The sequence below is a fragment of the Carassius carassius genome, chromosome 19 (assembly GCF_963082965.1).
Source record: "Carassius carassius chromosome 19, fCarCar2.1, whole genome shotgun sequence".
NCBI classification, from domain to species: domain Eukaryota; kingdom Metazoa; phylum Chordata; class Actinopteri; order Cypriniformes; family Cyprinidae; genus Carassius; species Carassius carassius.
The window spans coordinates 12,441,654-12,462,778 of NC_081773.1; the positions used below are offsets into that span (position 1 = coordinate 12,441,654).

General features: G+C 35.5%; 2 protein-coding genes and 1 long non-coding RNA gene across 6 annotated transcripts; all 3 read left to right on the plus strand.

The window, feature by feature from the left end:
- The first annotated feature begins 623 nt into the window (after positions 1 to 623).
- Positions 624 to 5,152, plus strand: si:dkey-100n23.5. The gene is made up of 13 exons (XM_059499353.1): positions 624 to 858; positions 1,358 to 1,410; positions 1,498 to 1,552; positions 1,767 to 1,823; positions 1,952 to 2,012; positions 2,312 to 2,399; positions 2,487 to 2,576; positions 2,669 to 2,707; positions 3,560 to 3,638; positions 4,061 to 4,108; positions 4,193 to 4,275; positions 4,731 to 4,872; positions 4,965 to 5,152. The coding sequence occupies exons 1-13, from the start codon at positions 772 to 774 to the stop codon at positions 5,139 to 5,141; spliced, it is 1,059 nt and encodes a 352-aa protein (XP_059355336.1). The 5' UTR covers positions 624 to 771; the 3' UTR covers positions 5,142 to 5,152.
- A 1,265-nt stretch (positions 5,153 to 6,417) lies between these two features.
- On the plus strand, positions 6,418 to 7,971 carry LOC132094696 (uncharacterized). Its single transcript, XR_009422377.1, has 3 exons — positions 6,418 to 6,534; positions 7,054 to 7,146; positions 7,386 to 7,971. It is a non-coding gene; the product is annotated as an uncharacterized LOC132094696 (long non-coding RNA).
- Positions 7,972 to 9,909: 1,938 nt separating this feature from the next.
- On the plus strand, positions 9,910 to 19,292 carry senp7 (SUMO specific peptidase 7). Of its 4 annotated transcripts, none has more exons than XM_059499859.1 (21): positions 9,910 to 10,066; positions 10,366 to 10,462; positions 10,570 to 10,668; positions 11,091 to 11,164; positions 12,315 to 12,852; positions 13,228 to 13,510; positions 13,747 to 13,868; positions 14,078 to 14,152; positions 14,679 to 14,712; positions 14,962 to 15,159; positions 15,297 to 15,532; positions 15,845 to 15,981; positions 16,230 to 16,346; positions 16,978 to 17,097; positions 17,222 to 17,314; positions 17,562 to 17,732; positions 17,852 to 17,885; positions 18,039 to 18,082; positions 18,467 to 18,535; positions 18,717 to 18,867; positions 18,965 to 19,292. In XM_059499859.1, exons 2-21 carry the CDS (start codon positions 10,367 to 10,369, stop codon positions 19,142 to 19,144), a joined length of 2,871 nt encoding a protein of 956 aa, XP_059355842.1. In that variant the 5' UTR covers positions 9,910 to 10,066; position 10,366; the 3' UTR covers positions 19,145 to 19,292. The 4 variants fall into 4 exon arrangements, with proteins under 4 accessions (XP_059355842.1, XP_059355841.1, XP_059355843.1 ...); XM_059499858.1 differs by having other exon boundaries at positions 17,562 to 17,725; positions 17,845 to 17,885; XM_059499860.1 differs by having other exon boundaries at positions 13,228 to 13,417; positions 17,562 to 17,725; positions 17,845 to 17,885.
- Positions 19,293 to 21,125: the final 1,833 nt, after the last annotated feature.

Sequence of the window (21,125 nt, forward strand, 5' to 3'; positions counted from 1 at the left end):
AGGAGGAGGTCTTGTGCGTTCCACTCAGTAAGTCTGAAGCAAAAGGAATAATTAAACGAAACATCATTAAGTAGTGGCAGAACAGTTGGGATACAGGAAACACAGGGCGACATCTCTATATATTACAGCAAAATGTGGGTACAGGAAGGATAGCCAGAAGAAACAATAAAGAGGATAAAATTTTGACAAGGCTAAGGGTAGGACATACTAGGCTTAATAAAACTTTGCGCTTAATAAATAAGCACCCTTCAGGAGTTTGTGAACACTGCCAAATAGAGGAGTCAGTCGAGCATGTAATTCTTCACTGTCAAAAATTCTATTGTGAGCGGGAAGTATTAAGGGAGGAAAGTAGAAAGTTTGATCAGGAAGAATTAAATTTAAAAAATGTTTTTGATATTGAAGTAGGGAAGTTATTCTGTTATTTGAGAGAAACTGGATTGATAAATAGAATTTAGGGGCAGGAAATATTTTTAGTATTATTACTATTATTAGCTGTATTTATTTTTAATTCAAGGGAAGGAAAACTCTGGCCCACACTCCAACATAGTAGGTTGCGGTAATGCACCCGAAATGCAAATGCAAACGAAACAAAGAAGAAGAAGAAGAATATTGGCTGTGATGGTGAAGGGTAAACGTCACCGCGTTTCGTCTCGCCGTGTTTTTGTCCCTCTGCGCACTCCTTACGTGTCAATGTGGCTGTGTTGTTCTCATGGTTCTCATGATGTGTGTACTCCACATCAAAATATTAGTCAGTAAAAAGAAGTAATAATCATGGGCGATGAACATCCACTCGAGGTTAGCAACACTAGCAGCTCCCGTTGTCCTTTCTTCAACGCTGTACCCGACGACTATCGATGCGTAAGTATAAACGTTTTAAAAACTACTGTAAATGCTAACTTGTTAGCCCTCATGCTAATCACAACATGACATCATTCTTTCCAGCCATGATGATGTTCACTAATACTTTTTCCGAAAGAAAGACATGGAAGTAAGATAGTGTGGAGGGATTTATGACAGCTTAATTTGAGTTAAACATTTAAACGTTTTTGTGGGAAATTCGTAAGTTCAACAGGAAATGAATCATTTATTGATCTGTGAGGGGCACAGCACACGAGGAGCAAGGAAACACCTGACTGACTGCATTGCTTTGATGAAAAGTCGGAGAGGGTCTTAAAGTGTAAATGTGGGTACTGTTAGGAAAAAAAAATAAATGAATAAATAAACGAGGTATTTATGCTAACGTTACTTAAAAGAGTTATTGAAAAAAAAACTATTGTCTTCTTGGAATCCTATTTCTCCTTGATTTCCTATTCTTTTTTAGTTTTAATTAGATTTATGTATGTGTATTAATTCACAGGATGTGATTCTTAAGGTGAAAAGAGCCACAGGGACATTTTCACTAGTGGCATGGTTAGTCAAATCAAATTACACGTTTCTTCTTATTTTTAAAGTGGCTTTTAAGCATTCTTAACTTTATTAAAATTCCCTTTTGTGTAGCCTTTTCATGCTGTTTGCAATATGGCTGCTCCGCCGATATAACTCTTTGGCTCAGGTACAGTATGTGTTATGGTTCAAATGTTCATTTGTTTTTTGTTTGTTTGTTTGGTTCGTTTTTTTTTTTTTTTAAATAAATTAATACTTGCATCCATAATTCTAACCAGTAATTTTCATAATCAGTCATATTTTTGATTATTATGAATTATTTGAAGTAATATTGAAACTTTTTTATTTGCATTTTGTATGTCTTTTTTTCCTTTGCCCTTCAGAAAATGATATTCAGTCTGACAGTAGCTGCAGCTTTTGACAGTGTTGCTTATGTTATGGTGAGTTGCACTGATTCCTGTGTGTGAAAAACAGACTTGGAGAATTTAGAGATGTTATAAAGTTAAATATTTTCTCTCTTTTTAATAACTTTATTTCATCGCACCTGTTGCTTTCTTCTCATCTGCAGGGAGAGTCTCATCTAGAGGGATCTCTGTGTAATTTCCAAGCCTGGTGGCTCACATATTTTGGTAAATTTGGCAACTGATTTAAAGATATGTGTTCATATGTGAACTAACAGATAATCAGTTCTGAGATGGGATAGTAAGAGGATTTATTTTTGCCTTTGATGTAACTAGCAGAAGACATTCGAATACATCAAATTCACAACACAAAAAAACACATGCAGTATGATATTTCTGAATAAAGTCATTTAAATGGAAAGTAAGTAACTTTAGTGCATCAAATTAGGAGCACAACGTCCTGTGTTGACACTCTCATAATAAAATGCTGTTGCAATAGTTATTATAGCTTTCATTGTTTGTTTCAGACTGGACCGCACTGATGTGGGTTTGTCTTATTACATTTAATCTGTACCTGAACCTGGTGAGAGAAATCAGAACTGAACGTTATGAAATGTGAGTCACTACACACACACAAATAAACACTTTTAGTTGTGTATACATACAGATAGAGTGTTCCTAATATCTGCATGTGTTTCTCAGACCTTATCATTTGGTGGCGTGGGGGGTTCCTCTGCTCATGTCCACCCTCCCCCTGATGGCTGGGTACTACGGTCCCTCTGGAGCCTGGTGGTGAGTGGCTTTTGACTTTTGATAGATTCTTAATTGCAATCATATCACTTACATTCATCATCAGTCTTTTCTGTCTCATTGTTTTCCTGCAGTTGGATCACAGATAAGCATGTCGGGTGGAGGTTTGGCATGTAAGTTTTTTAATGTTCAGCATGCCTGTGAGGGTTCGCAGAAATGCATGTTGTTGCTAGGAATGAATTTGTTTTGGACGAATGAAACTATGTTATGAGCTGCATCATTTTTCAGAGGCTCACGTAGCTCATGCTCTTTGAATTTCAGGAATTTCCGTTCCCATTCTTTCTGACAGGTTATTTTGCATGCTGGAGTTTATAACAGTGTTTTTCACTTTTACTTATGTCCAGTTATGCTGTGTTAAGGATTGTTCACACTGGCATCAAGTATATTTGGACACCTAAAATGCATGAATGCTACATAATATTTACATGAGTGCACAAGATATCTGTACTGTATCAGCCAGTATTTAATTGATCAGTATCGATCGATATTAAATATTTAATTGTATTTTACATTTACGTTTTTCATACTCTACTTTTTAATTATTACAAATATAAGATAATGATGATATAATTAATACATTATATATTAAATTATTGATTGTCCTTTTATCAGTAGTGGCTTTAAAATGAAAATAATTGTATTCAGTCAGTTCTCGAGAGTTTTAATATTGTTGCATCCCTAGGTGTTTATTTTAGGTAACACTTTATTTTAAGGTGTCCTTGTTACACGTTACATGTACTTACTATTATAATGCATAATTAGCTGGAAGAAATCCTAACCCTAACCATATAGTAAGTACTAATATTAGTAACTAATATTGTTCATTAATTAACTGTATAAATACACTGTAGCAAGGTCAGCATTTAACAGAAGGGATAGTACAAGCACACTATCAAGTGTCCAAATACGTTTTGAGGCCTCTGTGTATTTTCTTGTTTGAGGTGTAAAGTATTGTTTATTTGCAGATGGTACATTCCTCTGTTTAGCCTGATTATCCTCATGACCTGCTGTTATGCTCGAATCATCTGTGTGGCCAACGAGAGGGTGAGTGAATGTGATTTCGAAACATGGTCTTTCTACTTCCTAAATTTGATTTCATGGCAAATTGCGGTCTAAAATAGGTGTGTAATTAAAATTAATTGTAAATGAAGAGCTTTATCTCCTTCCTGTTTTCTGGTAATGCTGACTTACCACAGTTTTGCTGAAAGTGACATTCCACATTCCAGAACATTTTGCACGTCTGGCAGATTCTGACACGTGCTGACGCAATGAATCCCCTTACGTACGTGCAGACATCTGTGTACTCTACACAGGTCTTATTGTGGTACACTCAGCAGTGTACATTAAAATATCACGAAAGAGATGATTGGATTTGTGCCGGAGCAGCGCCGATCGGTCATACAAAACATAATGATCCATGGATTAGGAGTATAAATGCATGTCTAAAATTTCTGTATTTATTTCAGATGCGTTCCTGGTTAGGCACCTTCAACCCAGAAAGAGAGAGGAGGAAGGTATGTGTGTATATTTATTTGCGTACGTGCAAATGCTGCCATCTACTGGTTCATACATTTATGTATTATGACTTCTTCCTGCAGATCTCTCTATCTGAAGAGATCAGACCGTTAAAGTGGTATCCCTCTGTCTATCTGCTCGTCTCTATCTTCCCTCTCATAAATCGGTAACTGTATTTTCTCACCACATCTTACATGGATGTAAATACAGATACAGATAAATACAGATTTACTTTTTTGTTTTATGTTGTTACCTGAACTCTTAAATGTGTAATCGAGAGTAAATCAATCAGCATAAGAGGAGCATCTCAGCAGTTTTACACCAAAATAGATGTTTTGTAGTTTAACAATGGAAAGCGTAGAAATTAAGACCACGATAAATATTAGGATTGTAAATGAAATGTTATGTAAAATACCATTATTAAATACTTATTGCATTAATAACATTTCTGTATTGTTTAAATTGTCATAATTTTATAATAAAATACAATTATTGTTTATTTATTTGGTTTTTGGTGTAGTCATATTGAATGGGGATTTTTATTTTTTTTGGCTCACAAGCCTCACACCTTTGGGTGCATCTCTGTGCATGTGTGTCTGATCTGTATGTGTGTTTCTGCAGACTTCATAATGCTGCTTACCCAGAGGATCCTGTGTTTTCTCTGACATTATTGCACGTGCTCAGTGCTCCCTTGCATGGACTTGCAAATGCTCTTGTCTTCGGTAAGGACACCTGGAGTCAGTTGAGTACAACAGGAATAAAGGTACAGTTCATGCTCACTGTTCTCAGCTGTGGTTAATCACCTTAGCATTCTGTTTGATTTCAAGCTCTTGTACATGTAACATTTTTCTTCAGATGGCTATCCAGTCTCGACTGTGTGATAGCACAATGATTGGAGAGTACCATGCTGCAAATGTAAGATACACACATGACCTTAGTACACACTCCGATTCCGATGATGAGGACAACAATGTCCTATTTTACAGCCCGGACATGATCTTAAAAGATAGGGGACCCTGGGAGAATGTTTAGGAAGTGTGTGTGTGTGCACATTTTTACATTTTTTTGCCTTTAAAGAATTTCTATCAGTGTTTCAGTGTTGCAGCTTTCCTGTGGACAGTTTAATTATAGCATGTATTATTATAGTTGGAGAACAAAAAAGAAAATGGTTGATAGTATGTTTTCATTTGCCATTAATGATAAATGATAGCACAAGATTTGTTCTACTGTATTAATGTGGAAAATCTTTCAATCAAGCTGTTTACCGCCTCAAAATAATGTTTGTTGTATATAATGGAATTAAAGACAGCCTTTTCTATTTCATTCAGCTGATTATTTCAGACATATACTTCGAAAACATTTGTGCATGTTTTACTATTTTATTTATGGAAATGTACATTATATTTTTGTATCGTTTGCAGATTCAGCAAATTTAAAATACAAATCTAATACGATGTATTTTGTGTTTGTTTTTCTTTTGTCTAGTAGAAAGAGCTGGCACTCTTATTAACTTCAGTTAATTAAGTTAAATTAGTCTAGATATCGAGTCTCTTAGCACTTAAGTCAGGATGATTCATGAGAAAGCCCTGGCATGTTTCCCATGAACCGCTTAATGAAGGTTATAAAACGTTAAACAGAATAAATCAGTTATATAAACTTTAAATTGGTGTCTGTTTGTGTAACTTAGTCTTATGAAAGCCAGTGAATGAACATACACTGTATATTCTTGTCAGAAGTTTATAATTTTTCCATCTCTCTATAGCTCTATGTAGTTAAAAAAAAGAAAGAAATGAAATAAATATTATTTAAAGTGTTTAATATAAATTAAAGGAGATAATTATTATAAACAAAAGGAGATCTGATTTTTATGCTGTGTTTTTCTGATTGGCCGTGTTGTATGTCGTCATCTGAGCGCGTTCATAGCGATTGGTGAACAACTCATCAAAAGTGGCAAAGGAGCCAATCAATGAGAAGTACGTTGTAAAACTGATGAGAAATGCTACAGTAACCCTTACGTAACATTTTCATAACAGCAGCTGGTGAAACTACTACTGGAAGAGACAGGGCGCTGCCGGTGTTCTGTCGATTTGTGCTGCCTTGTCGAAAAATGCTACCTCCCATTAAAACCAATGGTAGCATAATTCGATAGCGAAAAGTGTTACCTATCAGATTTTGCTTCATGCATGATATTAATAAGGTGTGAGGCTTTATTAACATGTACACCTACCCCAACCCTAAACCTACCCTTACAGTATGATAAATACAGTGTTGGTAGCATAATCTGATAGGTAGCATTATTTGTCAGAACACCGGAACAACAACATAACGTTCATAGCTTGTACAAGACGCTTGTGTTTCAAGGCAAATTTATTTCTACGAAACGGAAAGTAGAAACTGTACACGATGGTGTGACTTCTGATAAAAGGTAAGACGCAGTTCTTTAAAGCCTTTAACAATAGAACAAAAGCTTCGAACCTTTCAGTTTCTGTTTACGAAACACCTATAATATATTAAATATAAAAATACTACGCTCTTATCCCTGCTCGTTTCGTTTATAATTCGTGTACATGAATGTATATTCATTATGTACAAAATAATGTTCGTTAAACATTGTAGTAATGCATATGTATATTATATTTCAGCTGTAGGCTATGTCAACTGTGTATTTTTAATGAACTGAAATGAACGACAAGATTTGACCTTTTTTGATAATACAATGATAATTCATTATTACCATGGTTAAGTTAAAAGTCCAAACATCTGATATGAGCACTGTACTATGGTATTACCACACTGCATTTTGTAAAAAAAAAATAATGAGGTTTTAATTAAGAATTTTCTAAAGCATTTTATTTTTCTGAAAGAACTGTGCCTTATAGGATCACCATAGTGAATTTTGTTTTGTGTATTTGTATGATGTTTAATTTGTAACATTTCCCTACAGCCAGCGTCTACGTGGTGCGCAAGATCCGCGCTGCCCTCAAAGAGGGAGAGCAAGCAGAACAACCTGTGCTCACACCATGTAGTCTGGCTAAAGGTGAGGTATACTCGCTTATCTCTTTCTCTCTTTCACACACACGCACACACACACACACACACACACACACACAGAAAACCCAGAAACATACAGAAACATACAGAAAAGAACATAGGGTGAAAGTGTTTTATTACTCTGTAGCCTGTCTTGAGTGAGGCAGAGTACAGAAGTACATTAGAGTGAATGGTGTGGTCAAATCAATGTCATATTGAAGTCGCCTGACGTGTTTGTGTTTCTAGGTAAAAAGGAGCGCTATGCATCAGACGCAGCATTAATGGCCGCTCCAGAGCCTGAGGGTGCTGCAGGGTCATCTGCATCTACAGAGACATCTATGGAGAAATGTGGTTCCTGAGGTTAAAGGTCACGCAGAAGCAAATCTGGGCACAATGGAGGCTGAAAAAACTGCATTGCTGGACACCAGCGTGTGTTGTGTTTTGGATGCTAGTGTTTCAACAAGGCCAGCTAAGCTGGTCTTTTAAGTAGAGGTTTTAAAATGGGAAGGCAGATTGTAATAAAGATCTGACATCAGTCCAGTTTTGCTCTGAGTGACGTTTTGTTCTTAGGTGCCAACACTTGCTGCTCCTCTCTCTCTCTTTGTCTCTTTTTCTGTTTCCCATGAGCTGTAGTTTGTGAAGGTCTGTTCATCAACCTCTGACTCAGGGGCGGTTCAGATCTGATGTTTACCTGCAGCTTTTGTATTTATAACTGACTGTACACTGATTGAAGACATATCGCTGTCAGTAACAATAACATCTGCCGCTCTTTATAAGATTATGTAATTTTTGTAATGATAAAAACAGCTAATAAAATGGTCCAGTCATTGTTCTCTTGTTTTTTTTTCTAAAAAACTCATTAAATTAGCTTTGTTTTGTAATCTCTGGTATATTTGTACTGTCCATTCTAGGAAGCTATATTCTTTAATTAGATAAACACATAGCTGTATTTTAATGATGACAAAATCACAATGACATAATTCCTCCACTAGGTTAGAGATGAACTCTAAATGATTTACTTAACATGTTTCTTTAAAAAATGTATATATATATATGTATCTTTTTATCATGTATTTCATCCCAATAAATTAATTCAGAAATTAAAGTGGGATTTAAATTAATACTCAGTAATACTCATTAATACTCATAGTGATCATCACAGATAAAGGAAACATTACAAATTATTTTGTTGCCAATTTTCAGTATTAAAGGCAGGGAAGGCAATTTATTCCAGAAACATTTTTTATTATACAAGTTGAAAGTCTCTTTAAATTCTGGTGGCAGTGCTTTATATGTTATATATACCATTATACTTTTTATATATGGTGCATCAAAACATCAAATGAAAGATTTAATTTAGGCCCTAGCATAAAGAAAGCACATTCGTGCAATATATATATATATATATACACATATATTAAATAATAATAATAATCTACTGGGTCCACATGTGATGCAAAATATCTTTACAGGATTGCAAATAATAAGCGTGAAATAAGCATGCGAGTTTTAACTTAAACATAATCTTAACCAGTTTCTGGCACTGTGTGACATTATTATTTTTTTTAAGTGACAACATGACATGTAGGCCAAGTGTGGTGACTCATATTAGGAATTTGTGCTCTGCATTTATGCCATCCAAGTGCACACACACAGACACACACACACAAGTGAGCACACACACTGTGAGGGCACAGCAGTGGGCAGCCATTTGCTTCAGTGCCCAGGAGCCACTGAGGTTTGGCACCTCCTCAGTCTTGGGTAATGGTTACAGACACAGACAGACTTACCAAAAAGGCATGGGTTCAGTTCTCAGTATTGGAAGGAAATGTAAGTGGGGAAAGCGAACATACTCGTTTTCTAACCTTAGAACCCACACTCAGTTTGACAACACACTCTACAAAGTAATTCACAACAATAGTGACAGTGGGTAAAAAAAAGTAAAGTAGAGGAAAGAAATAAATGAATGATGTTTAGAGGATCTTTAGCCAACGGTTTGGAAAAAGAAGTTTAGATCTCATTACAGACGTGCAAGCCAAAATTTGAAGACTTGGCAAAATACACAGAGAGGTAAAACAAGGGTAAACATTGGTAGTGTTTTTACAAGATGGAGAAATCTGATGAAATATATGTGTTTTAACTTGTGGTGTTTCCTTTCGACAGGTGAGTTAAACTTAAATTAAAAATTATTTCTAATAATATGTTGGACCTTTTATCGAAAGTAGTCTACTCTTACCTGTTGAGACAGACCTTCACTTTTATATATATCCCCAAGAGCTGTGACCTGCAAAAAAGGTTGTTTGAAAGTTGGCTTTATTTTTGTAACGCTGTTAGATCTGTCCACCCTACCTTTATAAGATTCATAAAGCAGGAATGAAATCAAGCGAAAAGATATTGCATTTTATAGTTTATATTGTTATGTATTATACATCAGTTTGAGTGTTAGCATGACTTATGCCCCTCTACTGACTGTGGAAATGTAAACCAGAACAAAAGCCAGACCTGACACCTGTTTAAAGCTTTTGGAATGAATTGGATTTCTGACTGTCAGTGTCTGACTTCACTAATGATCTTATGTCTGAATGGGACCAAATCTCCACTGCTATACTGCTATTAATAAATGTTTTAAAAACCAGGTACTGATGTGGTGTCCACTTAGTTTTGGACATACATTGTATTACCTCACCACTTTACGCTAGTTTATATCATAGACTTAGCATATTCTTCATGACGCTAGATGGCGCACACTACCTTGCAAGATCTTGCTTTTTTTCACATCGAAGAAGAGCGTGCGACTTCCTGCGAGTGGCGGAAGTTTTTAATCGAGGAATATAATCCCAATATTCATGTGCTCGTTTTCTGTTCCTCAGCTGAATTATCTTCATTTGCCATGTTCCACGGTTTAAACTAACTCCGGGACTTAAAAAGTCGGTATAATATATAAAAACTGAAACCATATGAAGGTATAACAGGACATTGTATTTAGCCACAGGTCAGTTAGGAGCACTTTTAATGTGCATGTGTGCTAATGTTGATTGTTTCAGTGCATTGGCAGATAATATACCTGATATTTTGATTCAGGCTATTAGTGAAAATCATCTAATGATATAATGCATCTTATTTAGCTATTTTAGGACTGGTTACACTGCTATATTTCGGTTTTGATCCTGTCCTGTCTTTGTTTATTTTCATTGCTTTATTTGGGATTTCAAACATCTGTTTGCAGGATGCCACATGACAAAACCCGTAAGTCCTGTAATTTTTCCCTGGACCGGAGGAGAGCTCTGACCCTCTCACCTGAGATCAAACGTGACAGCTGTCAGGTATGTCAATGCATGACATGTAATCACACATTATATAGTGTTTACTGTGTTTCACTGTTTTTACTTAAATCCAAAAGAGTGAAATAACCTCTTTTAATGTGTCCCAGGCCGAAAGTCCTCTTAAGATCCCCAGGATAGTATCCACAGCTGAGGATATGCGTGTGGATACAGAGATGTCAAAAGATCGGAATAAGAGCCACTCCAAGGTGTCTATGATATGATGAACATATCGTTTGTGCATTTGTTGAAAAATTATTTTTACGTTCTAGTTAAGAACTGCATTTCTTTTCAATTAAACCACTATAATTATAATTATAGTTTTTACGTGCCTTATTGCTTTTATAAAACAAAGTGCATATATCAATATGATAAAATACACTAGTGTTTAATTAATTAATAATAGTGATTAGAATAAACCATTCTTTAACCGAATTGTATAGTTTATTAGCCTAACAATACAGTCACCACCAGGCACTGAATTCATTTGGCATATTAACATAGAATGTTTGTTTATCTGGTTTTAGATTATTATTATTATTTTTTAATGATCTAGTGAACTGTTTGACAGCTGTGCTCTCTTGATGTTTTGATAGTTTCTTATTGGCTTTGTATTCTTCTGTACTGTTAGATCCACTGGACACAGCTGGCCTCAAATGGTACATCAAGTGATCAAGAGCATACCATACGGCAGGAAATCAAAAGGTAACATGCTAACTACATTATCCATCAGATTCTGAAGGCGAAGCCTGTTCTTCATCACTTATAGGAAACATTAGGTTAAGTGGTTGTATAAACACGTACAATATTGTTTGCTGTGCCTTGCATTACATGAAATATGTAGTTTTGAATTACGCAGATGTCGGCCAGCAGACTTGCATATGTGATATTTTATGTGAAGACACTCAACATGGCATGTACCGTATTTGGAAAAAAATGCAGATTTCAGAGGGTTCTAACTGAATTATTTTACATTCTTGATAATCCACCACCTGTTTCCTGACAAAGGAAATGATGCATCGCGCACATTACATACTTCAACATGATTGCAGTGTTTCAAGACAGTAGTTTTTAGGATACCATACGAAATCTACAATGACTCTTAAACATTTTTTATTGGAATGTACTGTTTTTTAACATAAATAGACATAGATTTTATTCAGAGATGTGTTTTACTGATGTATTTAAAAAATAATCATCTGAATGTATTTGAGATTTTATTTAGTCAAGTATTAATCATACATGATTTGTGTATGCTCCTTTAGGCAGTTTTTGTATTATTTTCCCTGATGTTCACTTACAGTTAAAGTCAAGTCAGTTTTAGCAAAGAGGTTGCTGGCTAAAGTAATAAAGTTGCTGAATACTGATTAGGTTTTGATGTGTTATGCTTGTAATTTTCAGACTTTTTCCTGCTTAGTTTCATTAAACAACCTGTGTGAACTAGGGAGAGTGTTTGCCTTCTAATCATTAGAATATATATTTGTATAGTTTATATCAGACTTTTATTTCAAAATAGCAGAGGGGAATCCTGTTTTGCATGATATAGCTCACATCTACACTCCCTCTCTAAACCCTTTTGCTTATCATTCATGCACCATCTGTGCATGTTGACCCGTCTCATTCCATGCCCACGCTGCTAGTACTTCAAATGGTTGCTGTGCCATTAGTTAACCAGATAAGTCAATAAACAGCTGCGCAGAATGTCCTAAATGTGTTTAAACTGTCTGCCTAGTAGTTATGGATCCGCAAGTAAAGTAAGTATGTTTAAGGAGCTACAGTGTTTGTTATTCTTTGCATTAGTCTAGTTGATTTTTATGTGACATATTTTATTTGTGTATATACTTATTTCCTATAGGCGCCAGGTCAAGGTGGTTTTAGAAGATGTCCTTCAGACAGAGATCGGGCAGAGATTGCTGAGATGTGGGCAGATTTGCCAAAAGACAAACCAATCAGAGAGCAAAAGGCAGAGTGATCAGACCTTGACAGCTGCACTCAAAGACAAGAGGAGTACCAGTCTAACAGAAAGAGGAGAAACTGACTCAACTGGACCAAAAGCCACTTCACCATCCCATAATCAGAATGAGTCATCCACTGAAAATGAATCATGTCCACACGAAGAAATCCAAAATCCGAAATCCAAACAACTGAACTCCTCACTGAAACTATTAGAGTCATCTGAAGTATCAGGTAACTCCTGTTCAACCAGAGAAAGTGACTCGCCACAGCTGCCTGAACAGACCAAACCATCTACTTTTGAAGAGACCGAAGTATTACTTCTTGAAGGTTCTCTGCAGCATGAGGAAGCACCATCCTCTGGATGTGAATCTTTACACAGCCCCTCTTCATCGTTAGCAAGCCGGGGTAATCTGAGGGAAGAAACATCAGGTAGCGAGGTAAGATCTGTACACCTTGGCAAAAATCTAACAATCCTGAAAAAGTGTATCACAGATGGTTTCCACAAAAATATTAAGCAGCACAACTGTTTTCAACTTTGATAACTGAGCACCAATCAGTATGTTAAAATGATTTCTGAAGGCTCATGTCACACTGTAGAGTGGAGTAACGATACTGTGAATTCACCTTTACCATCACAGGAATAAAATACATTTTAAAAACAAATTAAATGCATTATTAAACCATTTATTGGTATATCAAAGCAAACTATACAGTATGATGTGGAACATCTCTTTGGTACATTTGTTTAGGATTCAAATATTATTAGTTTTTATTGTAGATCATCATTTTTTAATCTACATTTGATTCTATAGCACCTTCCCAATAAGAAAGAAAGGAGAGAAACACAAGAAAGGCCAAAATATGCTTCAGAAGATATGGAAAATCACTGGCTCAGGAATGGAGAGGTGGTGCAGGAATTGGATGGAACGAGAGAAAGTGTGTTATGCCTCTCAGTCGGGTTTGATGCGGAAATTAAAAGATTTCGTATGGACAGCATTTCAGGTGAACGTGTTCCCAACTCAGACCCCGCCTCTGGGACAGCAGAGGGGCGGAGCTACAACACAGAGTCCTCTAAGCTCTCCCCATCTGAGCCTAGTAAGTGATTATTCAGTATTTTTTGATCATATAAATACAGCCCTAGTGAGCATAAAAGACTTCATTTTAAAAAACATTTTTAAAAACTTTTGAACGGAAGTGTAATTGGTAAATATAATTTCACTAATAAATAACATTATTTGATTTTTACATGCCACACAGATATACCAAGGCATTTTTTCTAACTTTGTATGATTGTTATTTGAATTGAATAATTCCATCGTTGCCTTGCTTAGTTGTTCTGTCCAGTGAAGAGGAAGAAGAACAGGAAGAAGAGGAAAGTAAAGAGATGGAAGCCTCTTCCCTGAACATCCAGCCACTGGAGGGTGCAAAAGACATGAATATAGAAGATCAGTTTGTAAGAGTTTTTAGTGATCCATCTACTGAACAACAATAATTCATTTTATTTACTAAATAATTACTAAATAGTATATTTAGTATATATAGCTGATTTTACGGTGTCTCATAATAGCTTATCTTGATGTAAAAAAAAAAACATCTAGTTTAACGGGGGCTGTTCCAGCCTGACACTGGCGCTGATGTGTGTCTGTATGTTTTCATTGTCAGAGTTCAGTTGTGGTAGAGCTCCAGCTGTCTTCCCTTCACATGGGTGGAGTTAGTGCCAGTTGTGAGAGTATGAAGGTGAGGGTGCTATGTCGATGTGGTGGGTTGGAGGGATCAAATATGTGACCCTGGAGCACAAAACCTTGCAAGTTGCAAGAGCATATAGATTTTTCTTTTATGCCATAAATCATTAGGATATTAAGTAAAGATCATGTTCCATGAAAATATTTTGTAAATTACCCATTGAAAATATATACAAATTAAAATTTTGATTAGTAATATGAATTGCTAAAGACTTGATTTGGACAACTTTAAAGGTGATTTTCTCAGTGTTTAGATTGTTTTATTTTTATCCCTCAGATTCCAATATACATAAATGGAAAGCTTATTTAATCAGCTTTCAGATTATGTATAAATCTCAATTTAAAAAAAATTGACCTTTTATATCTGGTTTTGTTGTCCAGGTGCCACATATGTCTGAATCATTCAAATCATGATTCAAGCTGAGGTTTACATAAGGAAAAAGTACAACAAGAAGTGTATCAGTCTAGCAGTCTCTCTATTTACTGTTTGTGTCACTGATTTTTTAAATACAAATTTTCAGGTCACTACAGACAAGATCACCTTTTCATTAAGAGGTAAACATGTTTTTTAAAAAAATTATTATTAGAAACATTCTGGTGAAGTGAATGTTATACATTTGTGTTAAAGTTTATTATTTAACTGTTTAATAAATCTATAACATGTATTATTCCAGAAATTATTTATATTATAATTTGTGTTTGTTTTAATATGACATTTTATATTATAATTAGATATCGGTAATATCTGTGTGTAACCTATATGATTATACATTTTTAAAGCTCTTTTCCTTTTTGTTTGTTTAGGTTCTTCAGTGAACATTTCTATATCGACGCCTAATGTGTGTAAATACAGTGTATGGGATGAGCCTGTACTGAGTGTGTGTGGCCTGGCTAAGGACAACGAGGTCCCACCCCCTTCTCTGGTCCTCTTTTGGCTGTCTGATGACCAGGCACACAGATTACGCAATGAACTGTCCGTCATCCTGCCAGACACATGTCCAGGTCAGCTACCTGTCTGCTTTCTTGATTACTGATAATACTGCTATGTATTGTTATATATTTGTTAATATTGCTTTTATTTTTGAAAGCAATGAAATTACTTTTTATATTCTCTCTCCTTATGATTAATGTGTTTACAGCTGAAGCCAGTACGTGTGTGTTGCTGTGTTTGGCTGAACCTGTAACTGGTGTTGAGAGTGCGCTCTTGGCCTCTTTACTGGACATGGTTCAGAATCAGAGCACCTCTGAACCCCTCTCCCCTCTCACACAGTCCGAAAGCCTGGAAGTGCTTCAGAGCTCCCAGGAAACACACCTTCTGCAGCTTTTGACGCCTGACACTGATCCTCAAACCAACACTGCTGTATCTGCTGTGAATGTATCTTTGCTTCTTTTTTTTTTCATGTTTGCTAATTAATTTCTTTCCCGTGGTTCAATTTTAATGTTAGTAATTTAGTAAAAAAATATTAGGCTGATTTTTAATTATTATATCAATTATATCATATTGTTAAATATAAAATACAGAACCGTTTTCACTTTTCAGGCCCTCTGTATGTCAGTCTGGTGGTTTTTGAATGATCTGTTTTTCCAGATTAGTTTGATCTTGGTGTAATAGGTAGAGAAATAGCGATTCTAGGAGATAAAGAACAAATTGTTTTGGCAACTTTATGGATTGAATGTGTGTTTCCAGTCTCAGGATTCTGATGTTCATTTGAAGCCAGTTTACACGCTTTGCCACAGTAGAGCTCAGGGCTCATACAGTGTTACTTTGGCTCCTACACTTGGGCCAGAATGGACACCGTACCAACACTGTGCTCCGGCACGCAGGTAAAACCACTTTTAATGTTTTTGATGCGAATCTCTTGCTCACCAAAGCTGCATTTACTCCAGTCTTTAATGTTGCATGTTCCTTCAGAAATCACTCTAATATGCTGATTTGGTGCTCAAGAGAAATCATACTGTAAACGTTTTGTTTTGCTTAATATTCTTGCAGAATAGTTTGAAACATTATAAATGTCACTGTCAGTTTTGACCCATTTAATTCAGTCCTAATTGACTTTCATTAAACTGTTTAGATTGATTCAGTTCCCTCCTCCGCCCACGAAAGGAGCCATCACCGTGACGACAGAAGACCTGGAGTGTTTAGACAGTGGCGAGTTTCTTAATGATGTCATAATCGACTTCTACCTCAAGTAAGACAACTAAAGATTGCTTTTAGACACCGTTATTTGGGAATGAGTGGGATGAAGAACTGGGAGTTTTGACTAGCAGCATGAAGTTTGATCCAGTTTGCAACATGTTCTGATCAAGAACTGCCTATATGAAGCTCTGATGTGAGAAACAACTAAACATTTACTGTTCTTAACAATATGTTTCCATTCAAATCTTTGGGGTCGATAAGTCTTACAATGATTTTACATATTAGAATGATTTCTGAAGGATTATGTGACAATTTAGACTGGAGTAATGGCTGCTGAAAATTCAGCTTTGCTATCACAGGAATAGATTGCATTTTAAAATACATTCAATTAAAAAATGATTTTAAATTACAATAATATTTAGCAATAGTACTTTTTCCTTTTTTTTTTTTTTTTTTTTTTCTTTTTTCTTTTTTTTACAAATAGGCTAATTGTAGCCTTGGTGTGCATAAAGAAGAATGAAAAAAATGACAAATTCTTACAGACCCCAAACTTATGAACTGTAGTGTATGTTTTTAGGTGCATAAATGTAACGCTAGAGATATCTTTGCTACCAAGACTCTCAAACAGTCCTCTTTCAGTATTTTCTATGTGTATATATGTATTTTGTATGTGTGTTTTTTAGGTATCTTCTGGTGCAAAGGGCCCCGCAAGCATCTGTAGACAGATCTCATGTTTTCAGCAGTTTTTTCTATAAACAGCTCACACGCAGAGACAACGCTAATGAGGACAGTACAAGCACACCGTGAGTATTTGTTAGAAGGCACACAAATATTCATACATACTCCTTTTGAGATACTGATATTTCCTCTGAAAATGCTTATTGTTACTAATGGGTTTTTGTTTTTGCAACTTTGGTTGTCCATCAGAGCTCAGGTCAGAAGGCATCAGCGTGTGAGGACATGGACGCGTCATGTAGACATCTTTGACAAAGACTTCCTGTTTGTGCCTGTCAATCAAGAGTGAGTATGAGCTATACTATAAATAGTGTTTGGAAACCTAAGCCATTCTTACTTTTGAGGGCCAGTATTTTTAGAGCTGTTTGCTTTTTATTTAGATGTTTACATTTTTTTTCTTGTCATTTCATTCACTAATTTGTGCTCTCTATGGACATTATAAAAGGTTGAGCTTTCATTGTACCTTGAAAATACCAGTTTGTATCATATCATGTTTATAAGTGTCTTATATCATGTCTGATGTTTGTTTCAGAGCTCACTGGTACCTCGTGGTGATCTGTTTTCCTGGGTTAGAGGAGCCACAGTATGTGAAGAGGGACGGCAGAGACTCTGTGCAGGGTGATGGAGGTGAAGGTTTGGTTGAGCCTGAGGGTGAGATCCATGGTGAGAATATCTCCAATAGTGAGGAGGACAAAGGCAAGATGTGTCAGTTTTGACTGAAATTTTAATTCTAATGCTTTACTATTAATTTATGTATGCTCACTACTTTAAAGTATCATTTGATGATTCTAGATAAACGTTTGTTCTTAATCTAGATGACAGTTGTATAAAGTCAAGCACGACTCTTCATCTTCCCGTAAGTCAGATCAACTTTAATAACAGGTCTTGCTAGTCAGAAATCTTTATTTGAAAATTTGATTTCTTGAATTGCATTTGATTGGATAAAATGTCATGTGGACACAGAGAGTTTGCACATGAACAGTTATAGCAGAACCTTTTCCTTCTGTAGAACTGTACGGAAAATACCTGCAAGAGACCTGTTGTGTGTAAAAGGTATGTGTGTGTGTTTTTAAATGAACGGATTTGTTTTTGTCATAATGTAGAGAATTTAGTGCGCGAAAAGATAATAGTTTAGGTTTTTCAATAAATAAAAACATTTGTGCTGCATACATACTTTATAATGGATTTGAGATATTTTCTGTTTTTTTTTATATAAAAAGTTTACATTTTCTATAATTATGTTACTTTATATTCATATATATATTTATTTATTTATTTATTTTTATTATGCAGTCATGCAGGCTTTCAGGAAAAGGATTTCACTCTAATGTATTGCATGACAAACAACTATTTTTGAACTAAAACTAACTAACATTATTAAACGAACATTTTTTAACCACGAGTTTTGAGAATAATTTTTCCCTTTTATTTTTTTAGACCGTGCATTCTCATCATGGATTCCCTGAAGTTGTCAGTTCACGAACGCATCTTCAAACTCTTGCGCGAGTGAGTGTTTGCGAACTTAATACACTCCAACTTAATCTCACATTTATGTTAAATGCTGTTGTGGTTGCTATCTTATATTACAGGATATTTTTGCCTGTAATTTCAGTCTTTATTTATGACTAATATATGTATAATGAAATTTCTTTCCATGACATGATTTATTTTTGATGTGGTTTTTTAGATACCTTCAGGTGGAGTGGCAGACAAAAAGAGGTGGTTATCGTGACTTCAGTGCTGAACGCATGGTAGGGTTCCACTGTGCAGTCCCTCTACAGGACAACAGCAGTGACTGTGGCCTTTATCTGCTACAATATGCAGAAAGTTTTTTACAGGTAGAATTACACTCATTCTTTATTCCAAATTTTCAATTAAATTTCAAATCTGTGTAAGAGTCTTTTTTGATCGCAGTGCTATTTGTATATCTTTAAGGACCCTGTGGTAGACTTTGAATTGCCATTGAGATTGGAGCGCTGGTTTCCACGACAACAGGTGCGCGGTAAACGGGAGGAGATTCGGGACCTCATCCTACACCTGTACAGATTTCAGCAAGGCTCTCTGGGACACGAATGTTTAAAAGATAGGAGAGATCATGGAAATGTCATTCAGTGATGTTAAGCTTGTAGGTTCACACGATTATTTGATGCTAGATATATTTATATTTTAGCTGTTTTTGAACCTTTTATATTAATTTGATGCTTTTGTATACACTGTTGGAAAAGCTTTAGAAGGAAATAAATGTCGATAAAATGATGATAAACCGGTGTGCTCTTTTTAATCTTACATTTTTCTGTATGTCTGTGTTTTAATTGATGTTAGTTGCTCAAACTATCTTTAAAGGGGTCATATGGCAAAATAATTATTGATATTTCAAACCAAAAATAAGAAGACCCTGTTTAAATGGTTATATGTACTGTTTATATGCTCTCTCTTAACAGTGGCTTCGGTTTGTGATGAATGAATGTAGGAAACACATGCCTGGACACATGATTGGATAAGCTGTTGGGTGTGGCATGAGTCCTTGTTCTGATTGGCTCATTCATTAATAGTGGTCAAGTAGAGCATTAAAAGGCCAGGTGCGTGCAGGGATGGTATAGGTTTAACACTAATCAGACAGAGATTAGACTGATTTGTAGACCACCCACATTCTTCCAGTAATCCCAGCATTCCAGTCTGTGTATAATGATGAGCTCTTGTTTCTTTGCTTATTCAATGTAGTGTATACTAGCTGGTAAACTGTGATTTATTAATCTTTAAATACATGTACAGAGGACTTCTGTAAAACCTGGTGGAATCTATATGGTAGAATTTCCTGCCTTTGAGACAAGCCTGTTTTTTGAAAAGCAGGCTTCCATACTATTACTATTTCTGCTATATTTGTCGAGTCGAGTGCACCTTTCATTTCCAGTGTGATAAGTGATTTGGAAATCTCAAGTATTGAACAGTTTGATCAGACTAACTAAGGTAAAGATATGTTTTACAAAAAATGGAAAGTGCAAAGTATACATACTACAGAAACAGTAGCGGTAGTACAATAAAAAATTGTATGAAAGGATGCTAAACTGTAAAAATAAAAAATCTGGGGGAAAAAATTGTATAAAGTCCTGGCAGAAAATTACCAGTGTGTTTTCTGTAACATTTTTCGGCATTCCCTCCAATCTTCAAACAACACAATTAAATTTGTAATAATAAAAAAAAACCTTAATAGGGCATATTCCTCACAGTACACTGGGCTGTATTTTTTACAAACCTTGTTTCTTTACTGTACCTGTGGTGGTTAATTTCTAAGGACACAGAAACTAAGCCACATGTACGGTAATTGTATTGTGACAAATCAGTATGTACAACAACAGGGGGTACAAAATCCTGTCTTAGTCTTAGCCATGCAACTTACGCACGGCCACATCTAAAAAAAAAAACCCAACAACCTCATTTAGAATGAATAATTTCCTAAAATAACCCTGAATCTGAAAAATCACACCCATTTCTGTGATATCCAGTCAGGTCTTCAGAGGTCAGTGTTTTGGAAAGAAGGAGCATGTTTGCAGGTCTAATTTAGTGGATACGGTTGTATTCCCAGATGTGAATCTGTTGAAAATGCAAATTTGGGCACTAGCAAGGGCCTTGATCCACTGAACATTGAGACATCCTTTCGAGGTATCAGATATTTTTTAGCTAACATTGGTAACAATAACATATCATTATGCTTGTGGTAAAAAAAAATATTTTTTTATTTTATTTAATTTGGGTGTATGTCACAATATGGAAGAACTGATCTGTCACTACTTCCATATTATTGTAACTTTTGTTGCATACTTTTGGTCATGTAATTTACCAGTTTATTACCTTGTACTTCATTGCTCTATTGCATTTGTTTATTTGACATTATTTCAGTACAAAGTAGTAGTGTTATCTGTTCTCAGTCTTAATAAAGCATCTTGATTCCAGTTCATTTACAGTTGTTGGAGACTTTAAGGGTCAAACCATTAATACCTGTCCTTAACCTTACAGTTGGTCAAGTATTCAGTTGAACAGTGATTACGTAAGAGTCAAGTTGGTATGCCTCCATTGAGAACTGTATATTGGGTTCAAA

What these genes read in the sequence shown, in the direction of transcription:
- si:dkey-100n23.5 (XM_059499353.1), top strand. Translation starts at nt 772, where the DNA reads ATGGGCGATGAACATCCACTCGAGGTTAGCAACACTAGCAGCTCCCGT. An exon ending in GTCGGGTGGAGGTTTGGCAT is followed by an intron (nt 2,708 to 3,559) that starts GTAAGTTTTTTA and finishes GTTTATTTGCAG; the next exon opens with ATGGTACATTCCTCTGTTTA. An exon ending in TCTGTGTGGCCAACGAGAGG is followed by an intron (nt 3,639 to 4,060) that starts GTGAGTGAATGT and finishes TATTTATTTCAG; the next exon opens with ATGCGTTCCTGGTTAGGCAC.
- senp7 (XM_059499859.1), top strand. Translation starts at nt 10,367, where the DNA reads ATGCCACATGACAAAACCCGTAAGTCCTGTAATTTTTCCCTGGACCGG. An exon ending in TCAAACGTGACAGCTGTCAG is followed by an intron (nt 10,463 to 10,569) that starts GTATGTCAATGC and finishes AATGTGTCCCAG; the next exon opens with GCCGAAAGTCCTCTTAAGAT. An exon ending in ATGCAGAAAGTTTTTTACAG is followed by an intron (nt 18,868 to 18,964) that starts GTAGAATTACAC and finishes TATATCTTTAAG; the next exon opens with GACCCTGTGGTAGACTTTGA.